At 58.0% G+C, this 21,258-nt stretch overlaps 6 protein-coding genes across 6 annotated transcripts; 4 read left to right on the plus strand and 2 right to left on the minus strand.

The window, feature by feature from the left end:
- The first annotated feature begins 810 nt into the window (after positions 1 to 810).
- On the plus strand, positions 811 to 4,676 carry HER10_EVM0008582 (uncharacterized protein). The gene is made up of 2 exons (XM_035483071.1): positions 811 to 3,762; positions 3,888 to 4,676. Exons 1-2 carry the CDS (start codon positions 2,760 to 2,762, stop codon positions 4,169 to 4,171), a joined length of 1,287 nt encoding a protein of 428 aa, XP_035333014.1. The 5' UTR covers positions 811 to 2,759; the 3' UTR covers positions 4,172 to 4,676.
- Positions 4,677 to 4,774: 98 nt separating this feature from the next.
- HER10_EVM0008063 (uncharacterized protein) lies at positions 4,775 to 5,814 on the minus strand. The gene is made up of 2 exons (XM_035477599.1): positions 5,358 to 5,814; positions 4,775 to 5,279 (listed from the first exon to the last, which is right to left on the minus strand). Exons 1-2 carry the CDS (start codon positions 5,670 to 5,672, stop codon positions 5,145 to 5,147), a joined length of 450 nt encoding a protein of 149 aa, XP_035332955.1. The 5' UTR covers positions 5,673 to 5,814; the 3' UTR covers positions 4,775 to 5,144.
- A 504-nt stretch (positions 5,815 to 6,318) lies between these two features.
- On the plus strand, positions 6,319 to 8,969 carry HER10_EVM0011895 (amino acid permease). The gene is made up of 2 exons (XM_035481308.1): positions 6,319 to 7,901; positions 7,947 to 8,969. Exons 1-2 carry the CDS (start codon positions 6,867 to 6,869, stop codon positions 8,805 to 8,807), a joined length of 1,896 nt encoding a protein of 631 aa, XP_035333429.1. The 5' UTR covers positions 6,319 to 6,866; the 3' UTR covers positions 8,808 to 8,969.
- Positions 8,970 to 9,730: 761 nt separating this feature from the next.
- HER10_EVM0004847 (D-isomer specific 2-hydroxyacid dehydrogenase) lies at positions 9,731 to 12,195 on the minus strand. The gene is made up of 3 exons (XM_035474478.1): positions 11,306 to 12,195; positions 10,812 to 10,966; positions 9,731 to 10,763 (listed from the first exon to the last, which is right to left on the minus strand). The coding sequence occupies exons 1-3, from the start codon at positions 11,546 to 11,548 to the stop codon at positions 9,872 to 9,874; spliced, it is 1,290 nt and encodes a 429-aa protein (XP_035332545.1). The 5' UTR covers positions 11,549 to 12,195; the 3' UTR covers positions 9,731 to 9,871.
- A 4,162-nt stretch (positions 12,196 to 16,357) lies between these two features.
- HER10_EVM0005820 (uncharacterized protein) lies at positions 16,358 to 17,491 on the plus strand (the record flags this gene model as incomplete). The annotated part of the gene is made up of 1 exon (XM_035475424.1): positions 16,358 to 17,491. One exon carries the CDS (start codon positions 16,358 to 16,360, stop codon positions 17,489 to 17,491), a length of 1,134 nt encoding a protein of 377 aa, XP_035332685.1.
- A 1,947-nt stretch (positions 17,492 to 19,438) lies between these two features.
- On the plus strand, positions 19,439 to 21,169 carry HER10_EVM0013335 (uncharacterized protein; the record flags this gene model as incomplete). The annotated part of the gene is made up of 1 exon (XM_035482697.1): positions 19,439 to 21,169. One exon carries the CDS (start codon positions 19,439 to 19,441, stop codon positions 21,167 to 21,169), a length of 1,731 nt encoding a protein of 576 aa, XP_035333610.1.
- Between the last annotated feature and the right edge of the window lie 89 nt (positions 21,170 to 21,258).

Consider the following 21,258-nt stretch of genomic DNA (forward strand, 5'->3'; position numbering starts at 1 on the left):
TTTCCCAATCCGGACGCCACCATCTTTATTTTGTCCCGTCAGTGCCGGTCAAACGTACGAATAGCGAGTTGGCACATCTGCCTCAGCCTCCTCGCCTCCCGCTAGCATCCGGATGCTCTAGCGGGCCACGAAGCCTGCATCGGCATCGACGAGTGCGAACAAAGGGTCGAGGCCCCGGCACTCGGCTGCCCGACCGCCCCAGCACCCGTCATTCGAGAGTCTCGAGGATGAGGGCCGCATCTCGTATCACCTGGTCCCTGCAGCGGGTCGAGGATTGGCTGGCAGGGACTGGGGACATGCTGGAGAGACAGCTGCACTGGGCCGCTGCCCCAAACCGGACGCTGGGCAGAAAAAAAGTCAAAATACGAGTCGCAGGTGTTTTGTCCAGTCACTCGATTGTGGACACTGGACAGTGACTATTCACCGCGAGCAGGGACGAGACCCATCTGTCGGTCTGGTCAGTGATAGGTGACGGCTCGTTTCAAACGCACGCAAACAGAACGTCAAACGGGTCAGACGGGCTAGGAAACCATACGGGCGGCTTCAGGTGCGCAACGCTCCAAACGGCGACCATCACAGCCACCTCCCGTACCAGCTAAGGACAAAAGACCACCAAATCAGACGGATGCGTGAGCCCACACGTTGTACAGTTGCACCTCGCCGTTTGACGTGTTCCACACCAGATTCAGGTGCGACGAAGCTCAGGGGAGATGGCTCTCTTATGCAAAGAGGTTCTATCGACAGATGGACGACAAACGGACCACAGACAGACGCAGAGGGAGTGATATTGAGGCTCTATTGACGGGAGAGGCAAGCCAAAAGCAAAAATGGTCTTATCAGCTCCCTTGGGACACCATGCCTGCAAAGCTGACCGGACCGGCAGTGGGTTCGTAATCGACCTGCATGCAGTGCCAGCGCGGCGGATGTCGCAAAGATGCTGCAGCACACCGCACCGAGTTTCCAAGTCCCCCCCGGGCACTCGCTAGGGCGGCTGGGTGCAGGCCCCGACAGTCAGCTCCCCCCTCCCCTCTCAGGAGCCAACGATGCGAGGATGGAGGCAATTGGACGAGAAACCCCCATGGTCTGACTGATCACCAAGAGTCTTGCATGTGTGGATGGCGCGAAAGTCACCGAGTGCGGCACCATCGCGGGGCATCTGAAGTTGGCAAACACCAGACGACTCGTATCGCGGCGTAGCGTAGCCCACGTACATCTCTCTGCACTTCTGTACACGGCATGTGCAAAGTGTGGGACAATGAATCAGACTGACGATGGGCTCGGAGACGATACGAGACACCGCTGGTCTCCTGCTATTGGTGATGTCACAATCCACTCGACGGCAGCACCGGGCTGACTCCTGAGGAAAAAAAAAACATGAGCCAAGTGGCTTTTGGGCCAGTAGGTATCAGGGAACGGAAAGACATTGCCTAGCGCAGAGGCCACGCCCGGAGGAATTAATGGGCTTTTGACATTCCCGGCCAAAATTGGGGACAAAATCAGCAAAATATTATTCAATATCGACTGGAGCCGAGGATGGAGCCTGCGCCTGACGATCCCTGTGCGAGCTGCTGCAGACTCCAGTCTCCAGAGGCTGTCCCGGCACGCCGCAGACGCGATGGACACCAGTGACGAGCGATAGCGATGCAAGATGGGGATGGACTGATGAAATGGGAAGCTCGGTTTGGTTCACGGCGGAGAGGGTTACACCGAGCCTGTCGACCGGGGCTCGGTTCGTCAGTCTATCCATACTGACAGAGAGCTACGCAGCTAGAACGGATCCATGGAAGCAATGGGACGGATAGCTCGAGTTGGGCCGACAGGACAGGGGTACGTCGTCGGGGCGGCGAAACAGGGAATCTTTATATGCACAAAGATGTGTTGCCCCCAGCCGACTGGGCGACGCCAATGTGCATTCTGCCTGGGACGATCTTCAACAGGTTTAAACGCCAATCCCCTTTGCTCGCTCGCTCTGCCAGTTCTCGTCTGATCATCCTTCGCTGTTCTGCTACGACGCTCGCTCGCCTTTGCTGTTGTCCATCGCCACCTACAACACGGTAGACTCTCGTCACCCCGACTGTCCAGAGTTGTTCACATTCCAAGCCAAGTCTCAGGCTCGTGAAATTGGCGGGACTGCAACAATCTACACACATACCTGGCAGCTTCCACCCATTGGACGGATACACAGTATGCCTCTGCGTTCGTCCATTCTCAAACGATAAACATTCAGCAGCAAGGTTTTTTCTTTGCTTTTGATACCGAACCCCGGGGACCGCAAAAGAAGCGCGCGGCGTGCCTCAAGCCGACCCTCACATCCCAAAAGCTGTTAGCTCGACGGGTCTCACTACGCAGAAAACTCCATCCTTGGCCTCACCCCCAACCACCCACCACACAAGAGGGTTTCGGCCGGCCAGGTACCACCGCTCATCCAACCTTTTAGATCGCCTCTCGCCCCTCTTCCTCACATCAGAAACGGAGGCCGCTTGCGACCTATACAATACCTGCAAGCCTTCTCTTTGAACTTGTTGGGCCATTGGATCCTTTTCCCCCCTCTCTTACATCTTTCGCCGCCTTTTGCTGCAGCCGGGACGCTAGACAGACCCTCACTCGCTGTGTGTAACTTCACACTTGGTCCCCTGCACACCTACTTCCGCGTCCATCCAACTGTCGTTTCCGTCCTGCCGTCTTGGGTGTTTGTAACCTTCCTGGCCTCTTGGTCCTGTCTATAAACAACCCGGGAGCACCTCACACATCTCGCCACCATGACTTTCGACACAAAGTACGACCACCACCTAGAAGAGGGATTGCTGCCTGTTGTCAACGAGAAGGGGACCACGACGACGACATCATCATCATCCAGGACGCCAAACAAAATGACTGCTGCTCGCCGTCTTCTGCTCACCGTCTTGGTGTGCGGCTTGATGACCCTCAGTCTCGCCTCGGCCATTGGTCACCGGGCACGACCTTGCACGAGAGATCATCAGGAACAGGTCCTGGTGGCAGAGGGCGAGGTCAAGGACGCCGCCAAAGTGGATCTCATTCACAGGCTCCTCCACGCCTACTTCCCCGACCGCTACCAGGATGGCGTCTATGCCTCGGACAAGGAAGCCATTGCTGCCTTCCAGGTGGACGATGCCGAGCTGGCTTCTGCTCTCGGTCAGCTAGAGAAGCGTCAGGACAATGGCACCTCGAGCGCTGCTCCCGCTGCCACTCCTACGCCCTCCGCCTCCGAAGCTTCCACGCCGTCTGCCTCGTCCGCGCCGCCGGCCAGTAACACCCCGACCCCGACTCCGACCCCGACGCCGTCTACTCCGGCCACCACCTCCGCTGCTCCCCCGGCGTCCTCCTCCGCAGAGGTCCAGCAGTCCTCCAGCACGCCGCAACAGACTTCGGCAGCGCAGACCACGCCCCAGCAGTCATCGCAGCAACCCGCCGCCTCGAGCACCCCCACGACGCAGCAGACCTCAGCAGCAGCCCCTTCTTCTGGTACGTCTCAATCGGAGTCGCAGCAAGCATCTCCCTCTTCTACTCCTGTTGGGCCGTCCACCGCCTCTACTGGGTCTCCTCCGACGACCAGTGGGTCTCCTTCCTCTTCTTCTCCCCCTCCCCCTTCTTCTGCCCCCTCGTCCGCTCCCACCACGGCCTCCCCGGGGTCTTCGAGTGCGTCCGCGCCGGGTACGTCTGCTTCCCCTTCTTCCGAGACTACTACGGTCGTGACCTCGTCCCCCACGGTGTCCTCCGCTTCGTCGACTGTGTCTGTATCTGGTATGTTGGTTTTGTAGCGCTCGATTCATGTTAGCCTGGAGTTGAGGGTTTGGTAGATGATCTTTTGGCCTCGTGACTCGTCATGTCATACATCTTGTCGTATCTTAATACTAACAAAACACCAGGCACCACCCGCCAAGGCACCACCACCACGCGCAGCACGCCCCGGACCACCTCGTACAGCGAGGTCAAGTCTACCTTTACGTCGACCGCCTCCAACGGCGATGTTGTCCTCGTGACCGCCACGTCCTTTGTCGCCGTCGATCCCGAACCCGCCGCCACCTCGGCCGGTTCCAGCGGCAGCAGTGGCAGCGGCGGTCTGCAAAACGTCGCCGTCCCCATCGGCAGCGTCTCCGTCCTGCCCATTGGTCTCGCCGCGTTTGTAGCCGGCGCCATGCTGTTGCTGTAGACACAGCACTGGGACAGCACCAGCACCACTCGAACGTGTACAGCGTTCATCGTCCACGTTGACGAAATTTCTGTTTAAATATTTAATCCATTCCTTTTTTGGGCAGCGGGTTTTGGTTGGTCGGGCGGCACACACATACACATCAGCATCACAACTTACTTACGACATCTAACGGTCTATTCACTCCTTGCATACAAAACTGGTGGGCACAGCACAACAATCGACACAACGATACATAGACTACGCGCGGCCCATGGCGCCGACATTTGATTTTTGGACAGGAGGGGTTAATAGAATGGGAGGCACACTCAGAAACATCGTGGCCTCGGTGTGACAGAGGAGGAGCTAGGGGGAAGAAAGCGGAAGCGGAAGAAAACAGGCCATCATCACGATGGGGTAAACCTGAAATGTTAGTACAGTTCCTCGGCGGACCCAAAGGGACTCGAGAAACAAACAAGCAGAATTTTGTGCAAAAAAGAATGAAAACAAATCATTTGACACACATTTGGGTTGAGACATGGTCCCCGCATTCCTTGACACGTTCGAGAGTTGTTTTCGCTACCTTGTTTGATTGCGGGACTGCCCGCATTCCAACGTAGTCTTGGCGGGGTGTGTTTGATCATTTGATCCAAGATGCCAGATGTCAGATGGTTCATTTGCGTTTCGCTGGTGTCTTGCTTGTTTCCGCAGTGTCATCTCTCTGCGTCAAGGGAGAGAAGCTCCGTGGCAGCATGACAGTATGACAGTATGACAGCTAGGTAGCATGGCAGCACCGGCACCAGCACCAGCAACGCTAAATGATGAATATGTTTTCGATTGCCCAGACTTTGGAAAGGGTATACAATAACGCCGAAATCCAAACTCCATTTCCCCTGCCCGTCCAATCCATCCAAGAAGCAAAAGACCCAACCGACAAAACCTTCCTCGCCTTGCTCCAGAGCATCCTCGACTAGACCTCTACACGGAGCAGGTCTTAACCGGGTCCAATCTTGGGCATGTCGTGGTGCTCGCTCAGCTTGGACAAGTACGTATTTAGCTCCTCGACGCGTTCCTTGTGCGTCTTGAGGAGCTCGGGGCGGGAGCTTGACGATTCTGCGAGTTCGAGGAGCTGCACAAGATGTCAGAAGAGTGATCGAAAGATGGCAACGGAGCAGCCTGCCCCGGGGGAGTAAACAGGAGAACATACCCTCTTGCGCTTCCTCTCCTCGTACCGCCTCTCCGCCTCCGTCTTTTGCACGACCCGGCCGCTGCCCTCGTCGTCATCGTCGTCGTTCCGGTCCTCCTCGGGGTCCTCGCTCTTCTTTTTTGACTTTGATTTCGAGTCGCCGGCAGATTCTTCCCGGTGCTTCACCAGCGCAGTGCTGCTGCCTTCGTCGCCCGTCTCGAGGTTCTTTTCGAGGTCGGTCTTGTCGCGTCTCTTCTTCTTTTTCGGTTTGGTCACTTTGGCGCCCTTGAGCTTGAGGCCGCCGCCTACTGCGGAGGCGTAGTCGTCGAGCGGCATCGTGGATGTTGCCGTCGGATATGGTGATGTTGGAATCCCGCGTATTGCAGGTGGGACGGCGACGCGGATCCGAGCTTCCCTTTTCCTTGTGGCCTGTCGGTTGGTTGGAGGCTTTCAGCTCTTCAAGGCCTCTTTGCCCCACTATCCCTTAAGTTTCCTTCCCCCTGGCACTGCGGTCAGTGGCTTCGGTGGCTTTTTGTTCGTCCTGGAGCGGCTCAAAGGATTTCGGCTGCTTGCTAAGGGGGGCCCTGTCCCAAAGTCTTTGCGCCCCACACTCTTAAACCGGTCGCAGGCGCCAAGATGTGATTCGCTCTGCCCGTGCCGCGGATCTCGATGGGGGGCCAATCAAGGGTTGATCCGCGTACTTTTTGCTCGTGGGCCCGTGCGGGTGCGAAACAACTGCTGTAGTGCTGTGGTGCTGCGCTGCTGGCTGTGGAAGTCAACAATCTGGAAGCCCAGCCAAATTGCAGCAAAACTGCCCCCTTTGAATCAAAAGATACTTCCCAGTCTGTAAGGTAAGGTAGATAGTAGAGTGGGAAAGTGACTTGGCTGATGCTTGACTTGACTCGATGGTTCGTCACTGGAACCCTTGATTCTGCCGTCCACAACCCAGACACCCAGGGGCTATTGTTGCATCGGGATGCCACCTTGTTCTCGGCGCAACTCAATCTTTCTTTCTTCCCTCCTTTGTTCATCCGCCTCAACCTTAATCCGCACAACTCCCGCCGCCAGTGACCACACTTTCCACCGATACATACGACCCCGGGCACCATATCTCCTCAACCTAAGCCCCCATTTGTTCCGTTTGCCAATCTTATTCGGACATCAACCACAGTCAAGCATAGGGATACCAGCTGCATGTTTACTTTCCTCTCCGCTTCTTCCCCTGGATCATTAGTCTGTTTCGGTTTCCGCGTGTAGGGAAGTGGGTATAGAGCGCCCTGGAGAGAGACCGCAAGAGACGGGCCCGGCGCAACTTTGTCACGACTCCCTAAACGAAACGTATATGCCAACGACGTCACGAAATTCGAAAAAGACACCGCTACTCTAATACCCACAATCGAGGGCGCCCGATCGCATACACTCCATTGGCACTTCTAACGGCCGCTGCAACATGCGATAGCCCCAGTGCCAAACCTCCGAACGCACACCCAGGTTGAGAGTGCTCTTTCGACACCCGATTCAAACATCACCATGCCACCCTACGCTAATGTCCAATCCCATCGCGACTCCCTCGAGCTCGCCTCCCTCGCCTCCTCCTCCCGCGCCGACTCTGTCGTCTCAGACCTCCCCTCGTCACGGCCCTCCATATCGTCCTCCCGCAAGCTCTCCTTTGACGCCGAAGACCCCCTAGACGCCGCGAACCCGGCCGCCGCCGCCTCCTCAGGGAGACCGAACCGCCATGACCGCTCCTACTCCGTCTCCTCGGGCTTCGACTTCGCCGCGAACCTCTTCCCCCTGAGCTCCACAGCCGGCGCCGGTGGCGCAGGCGGCTACGCACCCATCGGCGCGCCCACCTCGACCGCGATACAAAACGGCGGACTCGGCGGCGGCAGCTTGGAGAAGCACAAGACGCTCACGTACCTCAACGGCCTGAGTCTGATTGTGGGCCTCATCATAGGGAGCGGCATCTTTTCGAGCCCGAGCCAGGTGAGCTCAAAAGTCGGCTCGCCCGGCGCCGCGCTCGTCGTCTGGGTCATTGCCGGCGTGCTGGCCTGGACGGGCGCGGCGAGCTACGCGGAGCTCGGCGGCGCGATACCCTTGAATGGCGGCGCGCAGGTCTACCTCGCCAAGATCATGGGCGAGATGGCCGGCTTCCTCTTCACCTGGGTGGCCGTGCTGGTGCTGAAGCCGGGCAGCGCCGCCATCATCGCCATCATCATGGGCGAGTACCTCGTGCGCGCCGCCATTGGCGCCGAGGCCGAGAGCCTCAGCCCCTGGGTCAACAAGGCCGTCGCCATGGTCGCCCTCGTCTCCGTCACGCTCCTCAACTGCGTCTCCACCAAGCTCGGCACAAAGGTCAACGATTGGCTCATGTTTCTCAAGTTTATTGCGTTGCTGGGCGTTACCGTGACTGGCATCGTCGTCGCCATCACCGGCAAGACCGTCACGGGCAAGGCCAACATGGAGTGGAAGTCACACGAGTGGTTCGAGGGCACCTCCACCGACCTCTCCGCCTGGGCCGTCGCTCTGTACGCGGGACTCTGGGCCTACGACGGCTGGGACAATGTAAGTTTTTCCGTCTCGAGATTCTGAACGTCGCTGACCATCTAGACAAACTACGTCGTCGGCGAGTTCCGCAATCCGAGCCGCGACCTCCCCCGCGTCATCCATACCGCCATGCCCCTCGTCATCCTCTCCTACGTCCTCGCCAACATTGCCTACTTTCTCGTCCTCCCCCTCGCGGCCGTTAACGCCTCCAACACGATCGCCGTCCAGTTCGGCGCAAAAGTCTTTGGCCCCGTCGGCTCCCTCGTTCTCGCCCTCGTCGTCTCGGCATCCTGTTTCGGCGCCCTCAACTCGTCGACCTTTACCTCGTCGCGGCTGGTGTACGTCGCCGGCAAAGAGGGCTACATCCCCTCCGTCTTTGGCAGCATTGGCCTCTCTCGCAACGGCAACAGCAGCGGCGGCCACTCCGTCACCACCTCCCGCACCTCCCGCGGCCGCCTCGCAAACCTCCTGATTAGTGCCCTCGGCGACGACGACATGGGCCTCTTCTACACCCCCGTCTGGGCCCTCGTGCTCAACGGCCTGCTGACGGCGGCGTACATCATCGTGGGCGAATTCGGCACCCTGCTGACGTTTTACGGCGTCGCGGGGTACACTTTCTACTTTATCACGGTGCTGGGCCTCATTATTCTGCGCGTGCGCGAGCCGCAGCTAGACAGGCCGTACCGGACGTGGATCACGACGCCCATTATCTTCTGCTGCGTCTCGCTGTTTTTGCTGAGCCGCGCCGTGTTCGCGCAACCGCTGCAGACGGTGACGGTGGTGCTGTTTGTGGTGGCGGGCGTGCCGGTGTACTTTTGGCGGATCCGCGGGCGGGATCAGCAGGTTGTTAAGCGGGAGGCGAGGCATCGTGGGTATGAAGAGGGGGAGGAGAGGGCGTGGTGGCAGTTTTGGAAGAGGTCATGATGCGCCCGAACCCGGAGGGTGGAGGGTTTGCGAGGTAGAGAAGAAGAGAAAAAGAGAGAGAGGAGTCGTGGCTTGGGAGTTTGCACCCCTGCTTCTGGATACCTGTCTGAGAGGTCATGTTTATCGATTTTTGCATATCGCCGCCGTACGGTGAGTGGCGGCGCGCTGGGAATGGTCAGGATTCCCATTCCGAGGAGTTTTTTGGATTCTGAAAAACAAAGAGACGTTTTGGCGTCGGATTGCGCTGCTAGAGTCACGGCGGCCAAGGCTTCTGGCCAGGCATCGAAAAAGAAGGAGTATTTCTAGAGCGTGGAGGATTGGTTAGCGTTACAATCGAGCAGACATGCAGCGCGGAGGAGCAAATCATGCTTCGCGCCCTTCTGAATAGAAACAAACTGTACAAGCACCCCGACGAGAATCAAGTTTGCGAGTGACTACGACGGCTTATGATCGTGACGAGGTGGCAGAGTGCGTCTTGAGCAACACGCCTGCGCCAGAGTCACGTCGTTAGGAAAGATGGGCTGCCTAGCTGGCGCATCATTGAGGTGAAGATCAATCTTGCCCTGTGTAAAAGCATGGCAGCAAAAAAAACGGGAAAAGGTAAAGGCGGGATTGGTGCCGTACACCTTTTTTGGCAGAGTCAACATGCTTTCTGGACGGGTGGCTACGAACCACTCCGCGTATGCCGACCGATCAAGTGTTTTTCCCATTTCCCGACTGATGATGATCGACTCGAACGAATTCTGTGTTGCAATCCAAGGGACAAAGGTTGGATCTGGATCCCATCAATGGCCAGGTGGGCCGAAAGGTCTCTCGCACAAACAGCCGAGAGCATCCAAAGCAGGCAGATCAATCGAAGTCGAATCACTCAACCCAGACTTAGGGAGACAGAATTGCATCGCATCAGGTTATATTCCTATGTACGGTAACCTAGACTTCATCGGAAGTCAAATGCTCATGCTAATGCTCAAAAACTACTAAAAACAAACGCTAGATTTCCCTCACACACAACCTTTCATTGGGGTATGATTTCCACTCCAATCGACATATCCAGAGAAACTCGCTCACTTCTTCTCGCGCTGGCCGTACGCCTTGGTGGCGTAGTCGCCCTTGTGCACGATGAGGTCCTCGGGCTTGTAGTCCTCGCGACCGCTCAGGTAGCTGTCGATGATGGCCTTTGTGCCGTCGGCGTAGCGCTTCTGGGCGTCGAGCGAGGTGCCGGACATGTGGGGCACCATGGCGTTGCCGCCGCCAAAGGGGTTCTTGGCGGTGCGCAGCGGGTGGTCGCCGGGCGCGGGCTGGGGGAACCAGACGTCGCCGCCGTAGCCGGCGAGGTGGCCGGACTTGAGGGCGTCGGCGACGTCCTCCTTGACGACGATGGCGCCGCGGGCGGTGTTGATGAGGTAGGAGCCCTTCTTCATCTTGGAGATGAGATCCTTGTTGAAGAGGCCGCGGGTCTTCTCGTGCAGGGGCGCGTTGATGGTGACGACGTCGCACTGAGCGAGCATCTCCTCGAGGTTCTCGACGCGGCGGCAGCCGATCTCGGCCTCCTTCTCGGCCGACAGGGGCTGGTAGTCGTAGTAGAGGAGCTCCTTGCAGTCGAAGGCCTTGAGGCGGCGGAGGACGCGCTCGCCGATGCGGCCGATGGCGACGGTGCCGACGGTCTTGCCCTCGAGGTCGTACTCCTGCTTGGCGACGGCGGCGACGTCCCAGTCGCCGCGCTCGATCTGCTCGTGGGCGGGGACGAAGTTGCGGATGAGGACGAGGATGGTCATGACGACGTGCTCGGCGACGGAGACGACGTTGGAGCCGGTGACCTCGGCGACGGTGACGCCGCCGTTGGTCTTGTTGGCGGCGTTGAGGTCGACGTGGTCGGAGCCGATGCCGGCGGTGACGGCGAGCTTGAGGTTCTTGGCCTTTGCCAGGCGTTCGGCGGTGAGGTAGCCAGGGTGGAAGCTGCCGTTGTTAGTGCTTCGTCCGTGACGCGTAGGTCAAGGGACTTACGGGGTGGTGATGATGATCTCGGCGTCGACGAGCTCCTGGTCAAACTTTGAGTTCTCGCCCTCCTTGTCCGAGGTGGTGACCAAAGTGTGGCCCTGATCCTCGAGCCATTTGCGGATGCCGAGCTCGTTCTCGGTGGTTCCCAAAAGGCCGGGGACCTGTGTAGGAAGTCAGCGATCGTTGTCTTGCAGACATGTCTTCAGGGATTGATGCCATGCACCCCGCATTAGGAGTTTCGGAGCTGCACATCGCCAAGAAGTTGGGGGAGGGGTGAGGATGGAGGGTGGATGACGGGGAGGGGTCGAGAGGATGCCGATGTATCTGCGATCGACCTCCGAGCCCCGCACCTTCCCGTCATCCCCGCACTAAGCTCAGCCAAACGGCGGGGCAAAGCTCCGCCGCGAAGCTATCATGGTGACGTTCCTGGCGGGTGGGTGCCCGGAGGAGGCGGCATTGAAGAGACAGAAGGCAGTAGACAGTAGAAAGAAAGAACTCACGTCTTTGGCGTGCTGACCGCCGTCGTAGAGGACTGCAAGGACCTTGACCTGATTTTGGCGAGTAGTTGTTAGTGTGCGGATCGAATTGAGTTGGCCAGGCAATTTGCGAGGGAGAGTCGAGGATGCTGGGGAGGCCCGGCTGAATGCGGGTCGAGCAGCGAGGAAAGATGCCTTTGAGGACGTGGAAAGTCCCCGAGAGGCCAGAGGGGCAACGGAGCGGATGTGACGAGAGAGCAATACCATTGTGATTGATTGAAGGGTTTGAGTTGTTGTTGATGATCGAGAGACTGAAGCTCGGAGGGAGGGAGGTTGTTATATAGGAATAAATCGAGATGGGAAATCCGGAAGTTCGGAGATCTGTAGAAGAGGTAGATGAAGATGTTTGTTGTGTGTGATGGAGTGGAAAGGCAGGTCGACGGAAAACACGGCCAGGGGAGGTTGTATTTATGTCTTGTAAGAGCGTCGATGCATCGATACGATACATGTATACATCGCCGGCTGACCGGGACTTCCAGACTCGCAGCTAGGGTCAGGGCGGGGAACTAAAACCACAGCGAATGGAGTCCATGGACGTCAGAAAGAGGCAAGAGAATCCGGCTGCCGCGAGTCTGCCGTTGTCTGGCTGTGCTGGGTCTGGGCTGGTTCGATGGGATCGATACATCGAACGTGATGGCTGCCTCCATCTCCTCTTTTCGTGCCTCTTTCCCGCGGGCCATTTGCCTCACGCTCTCCCACTTCCTCCACCTCTCCGAGATACCATGCCCCTCCTTTCCAGAGTATCTCCTTGGGGCCAGTCAGATATCGGACAGGTATCGGCAAGGTTCGAGACGGCAGCGAGGCTGGGCGACAAAGGTGCGCAGAGGTAGACTCGGGGAAGCTCTGAAAGCTACCTCTGGCTCGGCATCTCCAAAGTAGTCTCAATGTCAATGTCAGGAAATGCATCCGTAGTACTGTACTCTACAGCGAATGGGGAAAGCTCCAGACGTCCCATCATTGGCCGCGTGGTTCGTCTGCCCTCCACCCGAACGAGAGCTTCCCTCGCCCGCTTCAGTTGGCAGCACCGCCCATGGCACGATGAAACGCCGCGTCCAACCCGACCCCGGCAAATCTTCAACCCCAAGGCCGCAGACAGCATTCTTACTGTGCAGCTACTGCACAGTAGACCAGGAGCTACCATCCATCTCGTCGTTGGCGACCAGCCAATTCCCGTTACTCAAGAACCCATGCAATGCACAGCGTGCAGTCGCGACAATCAGCAACAGCGCGCATCCTATCAAGCATCACGGTCCTGGGTGAGGGGTAATAAACCACCTTCCAAGACCGCCATCATACGCGCGCCGTTCCATCATTCGAAGCGAAAGCGGCTTGGGTTGTGTGTACTATTGTGTTCTCATCACCTAATCACTTCTACGACGCTCTCCAATCGTTATCCGCGCTGGACAGGCGATCGTCTGTCTCGGTTACACACGACCGGGCCTGGTATCAGACGGACCGTAGCAGATCCATGGACTCGAGGTCTTTGAAGCTGCGGAGAAACAATGGCATGGGCGCTTCTAGCTAACCGTCTACAGCAATGCACGAACCAATCCCTCATGCGCCGTTGGGTTGGAACGCGGAGATTTGTCGTCAAGCTTTCGAGAGAACCCCTCCGGAGGTGGTTCGGCGTTCTGTCGGGGTTTTTCCTTGCGTTGCGCAACTGCGTGAGGGGGGTGGTTGAACTTCGGCGTCAAGAAAACCATCGCACGACATTCCCGTCTGCTTGCTTTGCTTGGTTCCGCAACCTTGAGGGGCCTGACTGACTGACCCAGCAACGTAAGCAGTGCAAGCGCATCGGCATCCGTCCCGGCGCCTAGCTGATTGTCGCCCATTGATGAGTGCACCTCTCGGGATCGATTGCGGCATTGGGAGGCGGAAACGGTACACTACCTATGGCGAGCCGCTCGTCTTTGAGCTTACCTCCGAGCTGGCCTTGCCCAGGCTGGCCACCATTTCTCGGCGGTTCGCTGTGCAGACAAAGGAAACATCGTGAGCCCCGTCGTGGAGTCTTCTATCGTCAGCTGTGGGAATCCGAGAATCGTCCACAGAGACGACGGGACACGTTGACAAGTTGGACACAATCGTGACGGAATACCGGATCGCAGCGTGCCGCGGTTTCCGGCCAGGGATTCCGTCATCGATGCCGCATCGTGGCCCCGCGCGATCCTCTTCTTTCCTTGCCTTGTTGTCCGGCCCCGTCAAGGAGCTCACTCCGGTCCACAATCGGGGAGCAGCTGGTTGGCGCAGGCGGGCGGGGGCCGGAGAAGCCCTGATCAGCCCGCTTTCGGGGAGCCTCTTTCATCAACGGGCGCTTGGTCTAGGGGTATGATTTTCGCTTCGCACTTCCGTCAGGAACGCGCCTTTGTGAAAGGTCGTGGGTTCAATTCCCACAGTGTCCATTTTTGCGTCTTGAAGATTCCAAGAATTGTATATTGATGTTTTGCATCGTTAGTCGCTATTTTGCTGTAAAAAGAGATCAGAAGGAGAGTTTTGGATTGAGGATGCCAGCCAGGGTGTTGCAAAGTTGGGCCATCTGAAGTTCGGCGCAACCAACTTTATGCCAACGGATCTGCCTACCCCCCCATTCCCAAGTACGCTTTCTCTCGCAACTGCACTTAAAGCCAAACTCAATTGAATCAGACTTTGAAACCGCCTTGGAAATCCCCCCATCATGTCCGGGTCCAAAGCCGATCCTTACCTGTCGCCGCTCGTGCACTGAAAGCCTAACTCTACTGACCTTGACCTCTGGTGACGCTGTGTGCCGCCATTTCTGCGCTCTCAGCGGTTTGCGCCTCTGTTCTTAACACTGGCGTAGTTTGTATAGTCTTGCTCTGCGAGGCATCAACTTAACAGGTGCAGGGAGTCTAGAATCCAGAGGTCGCGGGTTGGACTGGCCCCAGCAGGCGTTGCGAGAGTCGACGATGTCCTCCCAGATCAGTAACGATTTCTGGCGTCTCCGGGCCGAAAATGAACGCTCACCTATTTTGTCTTTGGGGTTCGCAGGCCCGAAATGACATCTCTCTGCCCTCTGTCCTGTGGAGAGGCGTGTGGACGCGCTGGTTCACGGTGAGTATCTTAATCCGGTCCAGTCTATGTGGGGAGGTCGTGGTACCGCACCAACTGAGCCCGTTATGCAAGAGGGTAGCCAGCAGGCTGGTCATTGGCAAGGCGGTGGACATTTCTCGAAGGTCGATGGATAGCTTCGTGTTCTCTCGGGCTGATTCTGGGGGTTGGACGGAGCGTGGCTTGGTATCTGTCTAGCTGAACTCGGAGACTTGACGAAGAGTCTACCTGAATCAGCACTCGGTCCTTCGTAAACATGGCTAGGTTTTGGATCGACGAGTCGTGGCGTTTAATCCGGTGGAAGGTCTTCCATGGCGAGCTGCGGAGGCTTCAGTCCGTATCTCGGCCGACTTGATGTCGGAAGATGGTGATGCCCCGAGGTCTTTCTCGTCTGACTGTTAGAACCCCCTGCCGTACCAATGCAAGTCCGTTCCCACTGTCTGTTTCTATGGATGCTGCTTCCCACCCGGGGCTTCCTGGCGGCATTAAATCTTGCGTCAAAGCGAGGCGTGGCGTGATTCTGTAGCGCGAAATCACGTCTTCCCATATCAGTTGTTGAATGGGGCCATGCTGTTGGAATCGATGGTCTCGTGGTGCTTTCGTGTCTGCAAGCTATCTACCTTGTTGAGATACTTTGACTCGTCTTAGATGTGTCTCGTTTGTCTTTCCAAAGGTCGTTCTCCGCTTTGAAGTTGTGGCAGATAGGGGTAGCTAGCCTACAATCATTTTGGGGGACGAGAGGATATATAAGCCGCGAAGTTCTCCTTAGTCAATAGATTCACGGTTGATCGTGCATGACGAGGAACCTCGCGAGCGCCAGATACATTCAGATGGTACTCCCGTCGTCTCTGCCACAATGACAAGACGACCTCGGTAGATGGTCCCAAAACGTGACCGACAACTAATAGGAGGACTTCAGAATCCCACCGACGTACGGCTACCGCAACGACAGCAAAGGCGCCAGTTCAGCCTTAGGAATTCCTCATTCATCACACGTGACCAAAAACAAAAGAGTTCATCCCCCCGGTAGCGAATGGGGGCTACATCTCTGGTGCTCAAGCTGGGATTCGAACCTCGACCCTAGTGTAGGCTAAGCCAGTTGAACAAGCTCGCCCGTAACCATCCCGCCAAATGGCAGTTTGACCTGACCTCACAGGCCTGTAAGGCGCCTTCTGCCGTTGGTGACGGAATTGGACTTGAGGGGGGGTATATAGGCTTCTGTCGTGTGTACCGGGTGAATACACACATGGTGATTCACTGACAACAAAAGCTGGGATGGGCCCTCTTCCTGGTTCGGATGAAGTGGCAGTGGTACGGATATCGCCATTGATATTTCCGTTGCTTAGAGCAGCTCAAGACGTGATGCTCAAGTTCATCACGATCATCTCTAGTCCTTGTATGTCCTGCTTATTAGCTGCAGGGAGGTCTGCCTCCGACTTCCAGAACCAGCTTCTTTGCATGAGTTCAGGATGCGGTGCCAGCTGAGCCAGAGGAGTGGACGGCTTCATGATGCTTTCCAGACCCGTATGCCGTCACCTCCTGCACGAAGACGCATCTGAAAGCAGAGCCATCGCTCCATCAGGGTCCTGTCTCGAGGTACCGGAACCCAATCTGCGCCACCCGAGACGCCCACTCGTGCATTCGGCAGTTCTGGTGAAATTTAGGATCCTAACATGATGACTGATGCCTTGCATTCTACGACTTCTACACCAAAAGCCAGATGACGGAGGCACGATCGATGTGCTCGATGAGCTGCAGACGGCTTCCTCCGCCAGTCGTGGCGTCTTGATGCTGTCATGCACTCTCCAGCCGGCATCAGGGTATCCTTCACAGGCCCCGCCAAGTCGACGACATCTATAAGTGCATCATTCTCGCAAGATGACTAGACGAAGAAGCAAACAACATCCATCACCCGCTCGCTCCATCAACACTCACACTCACACTAATCCCACCATGGTGTCCAGCAAGGCCCCCTTCGCCGCAGCCGTAGCTCTGCTGGCACAGATCTGCCAGGCCAGGGACCACCTAGTCTTCCGCAATGTCTCGGACAGCCCGCCACGGACGGTCACCGGCGAGCAGGGGTGCTACACGGACTTTGGCCGGGACTTCCGCGGCAGTGTCCCGACTTTCTCCCGGCTGTACTCGTACACGTTCCCCGTTACTGCGTACAGCTACTTTATCCCGTCCACCAGCACCATCACCGTGACGCCTACCGTCTCTGGAGGAGGGGGAGGAGGCGGCGGCGGCGGCGGAGGAGGGTCAGTAACGGGTCCCATCACTTCAACATCGACCGTCACCACAACCACGCGCGTCACCTCCTTCGGCACCGCGACAACCATCACAGCCGGGCCTCGCTTCACGCCTCTCGCATCTGCTCTCAACCACCGGCGACCACAGGGCGGCAGACCCCAGGTCCAAGACTCGGGCTACAGATCAAACGACGACAGCCTCGTCCTCGGCGTCGACAAGGCCGGCCTCGCCAAAGCCGACCCGCCCCTTTTCCCACAAGCCGTCGTCTGCGAGATGGTCATCCGCGTCTTCACGACCAGCACGTCAACCATCACAGCATCCTACGCAGCGACCACAACAATCACCCTCCCGACGCCCAACGCCACCACCACAACAGCACCAGTACAAAACGCAACGACGGCAACGACAACGACGACCGTCACGTCCACCATCACCGACGAGGTGGCCAACCCGACGCAGACCGTCTACCAGGCCTGCCAGGCCAACAACCTGGTCTCGGGCCACGGCGCGCCGCAGACGTACTTTGTCGAGGCGATCCACAGCTGGCACGTCGTGCGGGAGCAGCGCATCGCCGAGACGGCGGAGAACTGCTGCGTCGCGTGCCAGGGGGAGGCGGATTGCGGCGGGAGCCTGTATCACATGTTCTCGGGCATCTGCTACACGTTCAGGACCGGGGGCGAAGGTCACGGGCACGGAAGGAACCCGGGGGGTCACGGGGGACAGTGTAGGGCGCCGGGCGAGTTGCGGTCTATCGCGAATGTTGCTGACGGGGCGGTTTTCGTCGCGAGTAATGGGCAGTGTGGTGGGTGGTGGGTTTCGGATGAGGCGCCGATCTAAGCTGCAGATGTAATGCGTATGAAGTAGTCAATCTAAAGAACGTTGTCCTCTGCATCTGCTGATCCGGGAGATGGAAGAATGGCCCCACTCCCGCCGGGTCCATCCGAACAATGTCTGTCGGAGGAAGTTGAATTGTCCCGGGCCGAGCCGTCGTGGGTCTCCGACGGAAGGTCGGGTGGAGTGTGGAGGACGTGAGGAAGGAGCGATCGGATGACGCTTGCTGCACGCACTGTCCAGAGGCAAACAGTCCCAACAGGATCGTTCGGGCTCGTCACGCATCACCCGACGTCACCCAACATCACTTTGACATCGCAGGTCCCGCGGAAGCCATTTCGGACATCTTCTCGATATCTGTCAGTGCAGCTTGGGGTCATCGGGGAGATGATACAGCCATCGTCACCGAGTCCGCAGTGGTCCGATGGCCAAGGAGAGTACGGACTTGCGATCCGCCAGCAACGCAGAGACCCGTCAAGGAAACATTCATCCATCTTCGCCTCCGTCGATTGACGAATCTCTACTGGCCATCTCATCGTCAGTCACAACTACTCGAAAAGTGCTGGCTCACGAAGTATCCATCGGGCAAGCCCAGCAGCTTCATCAATTTCGCCAAGTCGATCTCGGCGAGACATCGTGGGAGACCTCACAGCTGGCAGCATGATGGTCTGTCGATGCCGCCAGTCGATGCCAAAGACATGCCGCCTTGTCGTGGTACCTGTTGACGGACCATAGATCGCTGTCTGCGCAGACCCTCCGAATCCTGCGACCGTCAGCTGGTCGGCTCAGGTCCCACCACATCAGAACACCGCAATCGAACGCGCTGCGCAGCGTTGCGTGTGCGAAGAAGAGCACCGCCATGCCATTCGCCACCAATGTTAAAACCTCATGGCGAACGCATCAACTTAAGTAAAAGACGTGACAGTCGATGCCAGGGGTCGACCAACAGGCAGCCGTTTAGGAGAATTTCGTGCGGCTAAAATGACAGCAGGATGGATTTCGCCTTACCCGCCACCCCGTTCAACCTCATTCTTGGGACTAGAGACCGGTTTGCCGGGGCGCAATCGTGCAATCGTGCGGGTAGCTCGACGCTTGACATGGCGTCTTACCTCTCCCGCTCTCCACTGCCAGGGCGATCAACCAGCCTGCGCTTCCTTCGAGCTGTCCAGCCCCTGCGCCTACATTGTCCCATCGCCAACCCGTTGCGAGACTTGTTCCAGAATGCGGCCACCTGACTGGACGGGTGCCGTGGGTGCGTCCCGCCGAGTGGCTTGCGGCTGGAGTCTTGGGCCTACTTTCCCAAGAACACTTTGCGCTGGTGCCCGAAATAAGCGCCAAAAGTCAGCCCTGCTGCACCGCGCCAAACGATGGACGAATAACCATCACCCCCAACGGCAACGTCTTCGAACGCGAGCGAGCCTGCGTCTCTGAATCGATAGCGAGCAGTTGTCAGACCTTAGCAATGTCTCGTGTCGCCAAATGGGCAGCGAGAGATGGAACAGTCCCCCCAAAGCCCCTGGATTTGTGCAGTGATCCTTGTTCTTTGGCGGCTTTCTATAATTGCACTTTCAGCTTAGCGCATCGCCACGCGCTGGGCTGCGGGTCCAGACGTTGCATCGCCCGGTACATAGATTGCTCTTGGCGATCCTTCTGAGCAGTTATTGTCCTTTTCCGCGCAGAACGTCCCCACGGTGTGCGGCATCCGGGCCCGCTGCGACCACTGGCACCCCTGCGATGTCATTTCTCCCAGGCCCAGGGCAACCATGCGCTCGCAGACCGTCGATTGAACAAAAACATTCCCCGTCCTCTTTTGCTGCTTGCAGCGGTACCCGGCGTCATCTGCCCGCCGTGCTCACCCACACCCCCCTTCTTTCGGCCTTGTTTCGACGACGACGACGACGATTATCCTCTGGCGACGAGAGGAACAACCTTCGTCGCGCGATCGCTTCCACGATGGCGGAACTGGACTCCAATGCGTGGTATCGCCTATCGGAAACGCGCGTCGACAATAGCACCGGACCATTCGCTCTCAACCTCCAGCTTCGAGATGTCGGCCTCCGAGTGCATCCCGTGACCGACGGCACCGCGGCGTGGCAGTTCCAACCTTTTGGCGACGTCAAAGGCCGCTACCTCATGCGCCTCGACCAGGCGGGAGTCAAGCAGCAGCTGGGAGTCTGCTACGATGCGAAGGAACCGGCGACCGGGAACACCGTGGCCTGTCTGCAGGAGTCGTCAGTGGACGAGTCTCAAATTTGGGAGGTTTCGGCATGGGACGGGAAGACGGGGGAATACAAGTTTGTCAACGTGGCCAACGGGACCGCCTACGTGCTCGACGTGCATCCGAAATCGAATCTATTCATGAACAGCAACATCGAGGGCTCGGCGAGCGCGACAGACACACAACCGGCTCAGCACTGGGTCATGACGAGCGTCAGCGCCGTCAACGACGGAGCATACTCGACAATCTATTCAGGGAACGTGGCGGTCAGCACGAATTCGGCCACGCTCTCCTCGACCACGACGACTACAACGACTACGAAATCTACAACCACTTCAGGGGCCACCGCCGCATCACAAACGGCTGCCTCGACAGCAACCAGCACAGCTGTGACGATACCAACGACGACGGGAATATCACCAGGGGCCGGAGCGGGAATCGGCGTAGGCGTCGCCATCGGTGTTGTCGGCTTGATCGGGGCCATCGCGTTCTTCTGGTGGCGGCGCAAGCAACCGAAGACTGCGCAATATAGCGAGGTCGAGCCAAAGCACGGCGGGAGTCTCGAGAGAGGGTCATCATCAATCGCGGGGTCTCCGGCCGTCGGAGGGTACGCGGCGCCGTACGGGGCGCATCCGGGAACAGGGAGCTACCCGTCATACAATCAGGGGTCATACGATCAAGGATCACCGGCGACGATGAGCTATCCCGTGCCCCTCGATAGGGGGTCTCCCAATACCATGACCTACCCGATCCCCATGCACACGTCGTCGCCGTCGTCTGAGCCTAACCTATCCTCCTGGCACTACCCACAAACCGTGTCAACAAGCGCGCTTGCCGTGCCTGCTGCCGTGCCCCGTCACCAGTTCGACCATCCCGCTATCCATAACGAGTTCGCGCCCGCTGCGTCGAACCCTTCCTTTGAATCAACATCACGCTTCGGCTTTGCGTCAACTGCGGCATCTTCCCAGGCCAACTCTACAACAAATCTAAACGACCCTGACCCGGTCCCCAGTGCACACGAGCTCGAAGTTGCCGTGCGAGACGTACCGCGGCGACAGCACGAACTCGGTGAATTTCACCACGGGCCCAATTTCGACCTTTCACAGCCGACGGTGACGACGACTGCGACGATCACGGCACCCTCGGCAGAGCTGAGCGCGTTCCAGCACGGCCCGGATACCTTTACGCAGAGCCACGAGGCCAAGATGCTTGGGGTGCCCACCGCGGAGCTCGGCTCGCACCAGCATGGTCCCGATACCTTTGGCGACGGCCACGAAGACAAGATGCTCGGCGGCTTTCCGCCGGGGGCCGAGAAGTATCAGCCGGAGCGCGAGGACAAAGTGCTGGGTAACCTGCATGACCTGATGAGGCCGGTTGCGGGGCAGAGCGGTAGAGGTCGGCGGCCGGATGACACAGAGGCCACGGGGTGGCAGTCGTACGAGATGCAGTCATTTCCGCCAAGGTGACGTCTGACAGTAGGAAGCGGCGATGAAGCATTGCCCGCAGCCACCCAACTGAACCAACACCGAGAGGGCCTCTAGGCGGAGCGGCCGAC

This window comes from Colletotrichum scovillei, assembly GCF_011075155.1.
Source record: "Colletotrichum scovillei strain TJNH1 chromosome Unknown Contig00006, whole genome shotgun sequence".
Classification (NCBI taxonomy): Eukaryota; Fungi; Ascomycota; class Sordariomycetes; order Glomerellales; family Glomerellaceae; genus Colletotrichum; species Colletotrichum scovillei.

Coding starts and splice junctions, on each gene's coding strand:
- HER10_EVM0004847 (XM_035474478.1), bottom strand. CDS start 11,548: ATGGTATTGCTCTCTCGTCACATCCGCTCCGTTGCCCCTCTGGCCTCT. Junction 10,967..11,305: donor GCGGTCAGCACGCCAAAGAC/GTGAGTTCTTTC, acceptor CTTCCTACACAG/GTCCCCGGCCTTTTGGGAAC. Junction 10,764..10,811: donor GAGATCATCATCACCACCCC/GTAAGTCCCTTG, acceptor TAACAACGGCAG/CTTCCACCCTGGCTACCTCA.
- HER10_EVM0008063 (XM_035477599.1), bottom strand. CDS start 5,672: ATGCCGCTCGACGACTACGCCTCCGCAGTAGGCGGCGGCCTCAAGCTC. Junction 5,280..5,357: donor AGGAGAGGAAGCGCAAGAGG/GTATGTTCTCCT, acceptor CATCTTGTGCAG/CTCCTCGAACTCGCAGAATC.
- HER10_EVM0008582 (XM_035483071.1), top strand. CDS start 2,760: ATGACTTTCGACACAAAGTACGACCACCACCTAGAAGAGGGATTGCTG. Junction 3,763..3,887: donor GTCGACTGTGTCTGTATCTG/GTATGTTGGTTT, acceptor ACAAAACACCAG/GCACCACCCGCCAAGGCACC.
- HER10_EVM0011895 (XM_035481308.1), top strand. CDS start 6,867: ATGCCACCCTACGCTAATGTCCAATCCCATCGCGACTCCCTCGAGCTC. Junction 7,902..7,946: donor CCTACGACGGCTGGGACAAT/GTAAGTTTTTCC, acceptor CTGACCATCTAG/ACAAACTACGTCGTCGGCGA.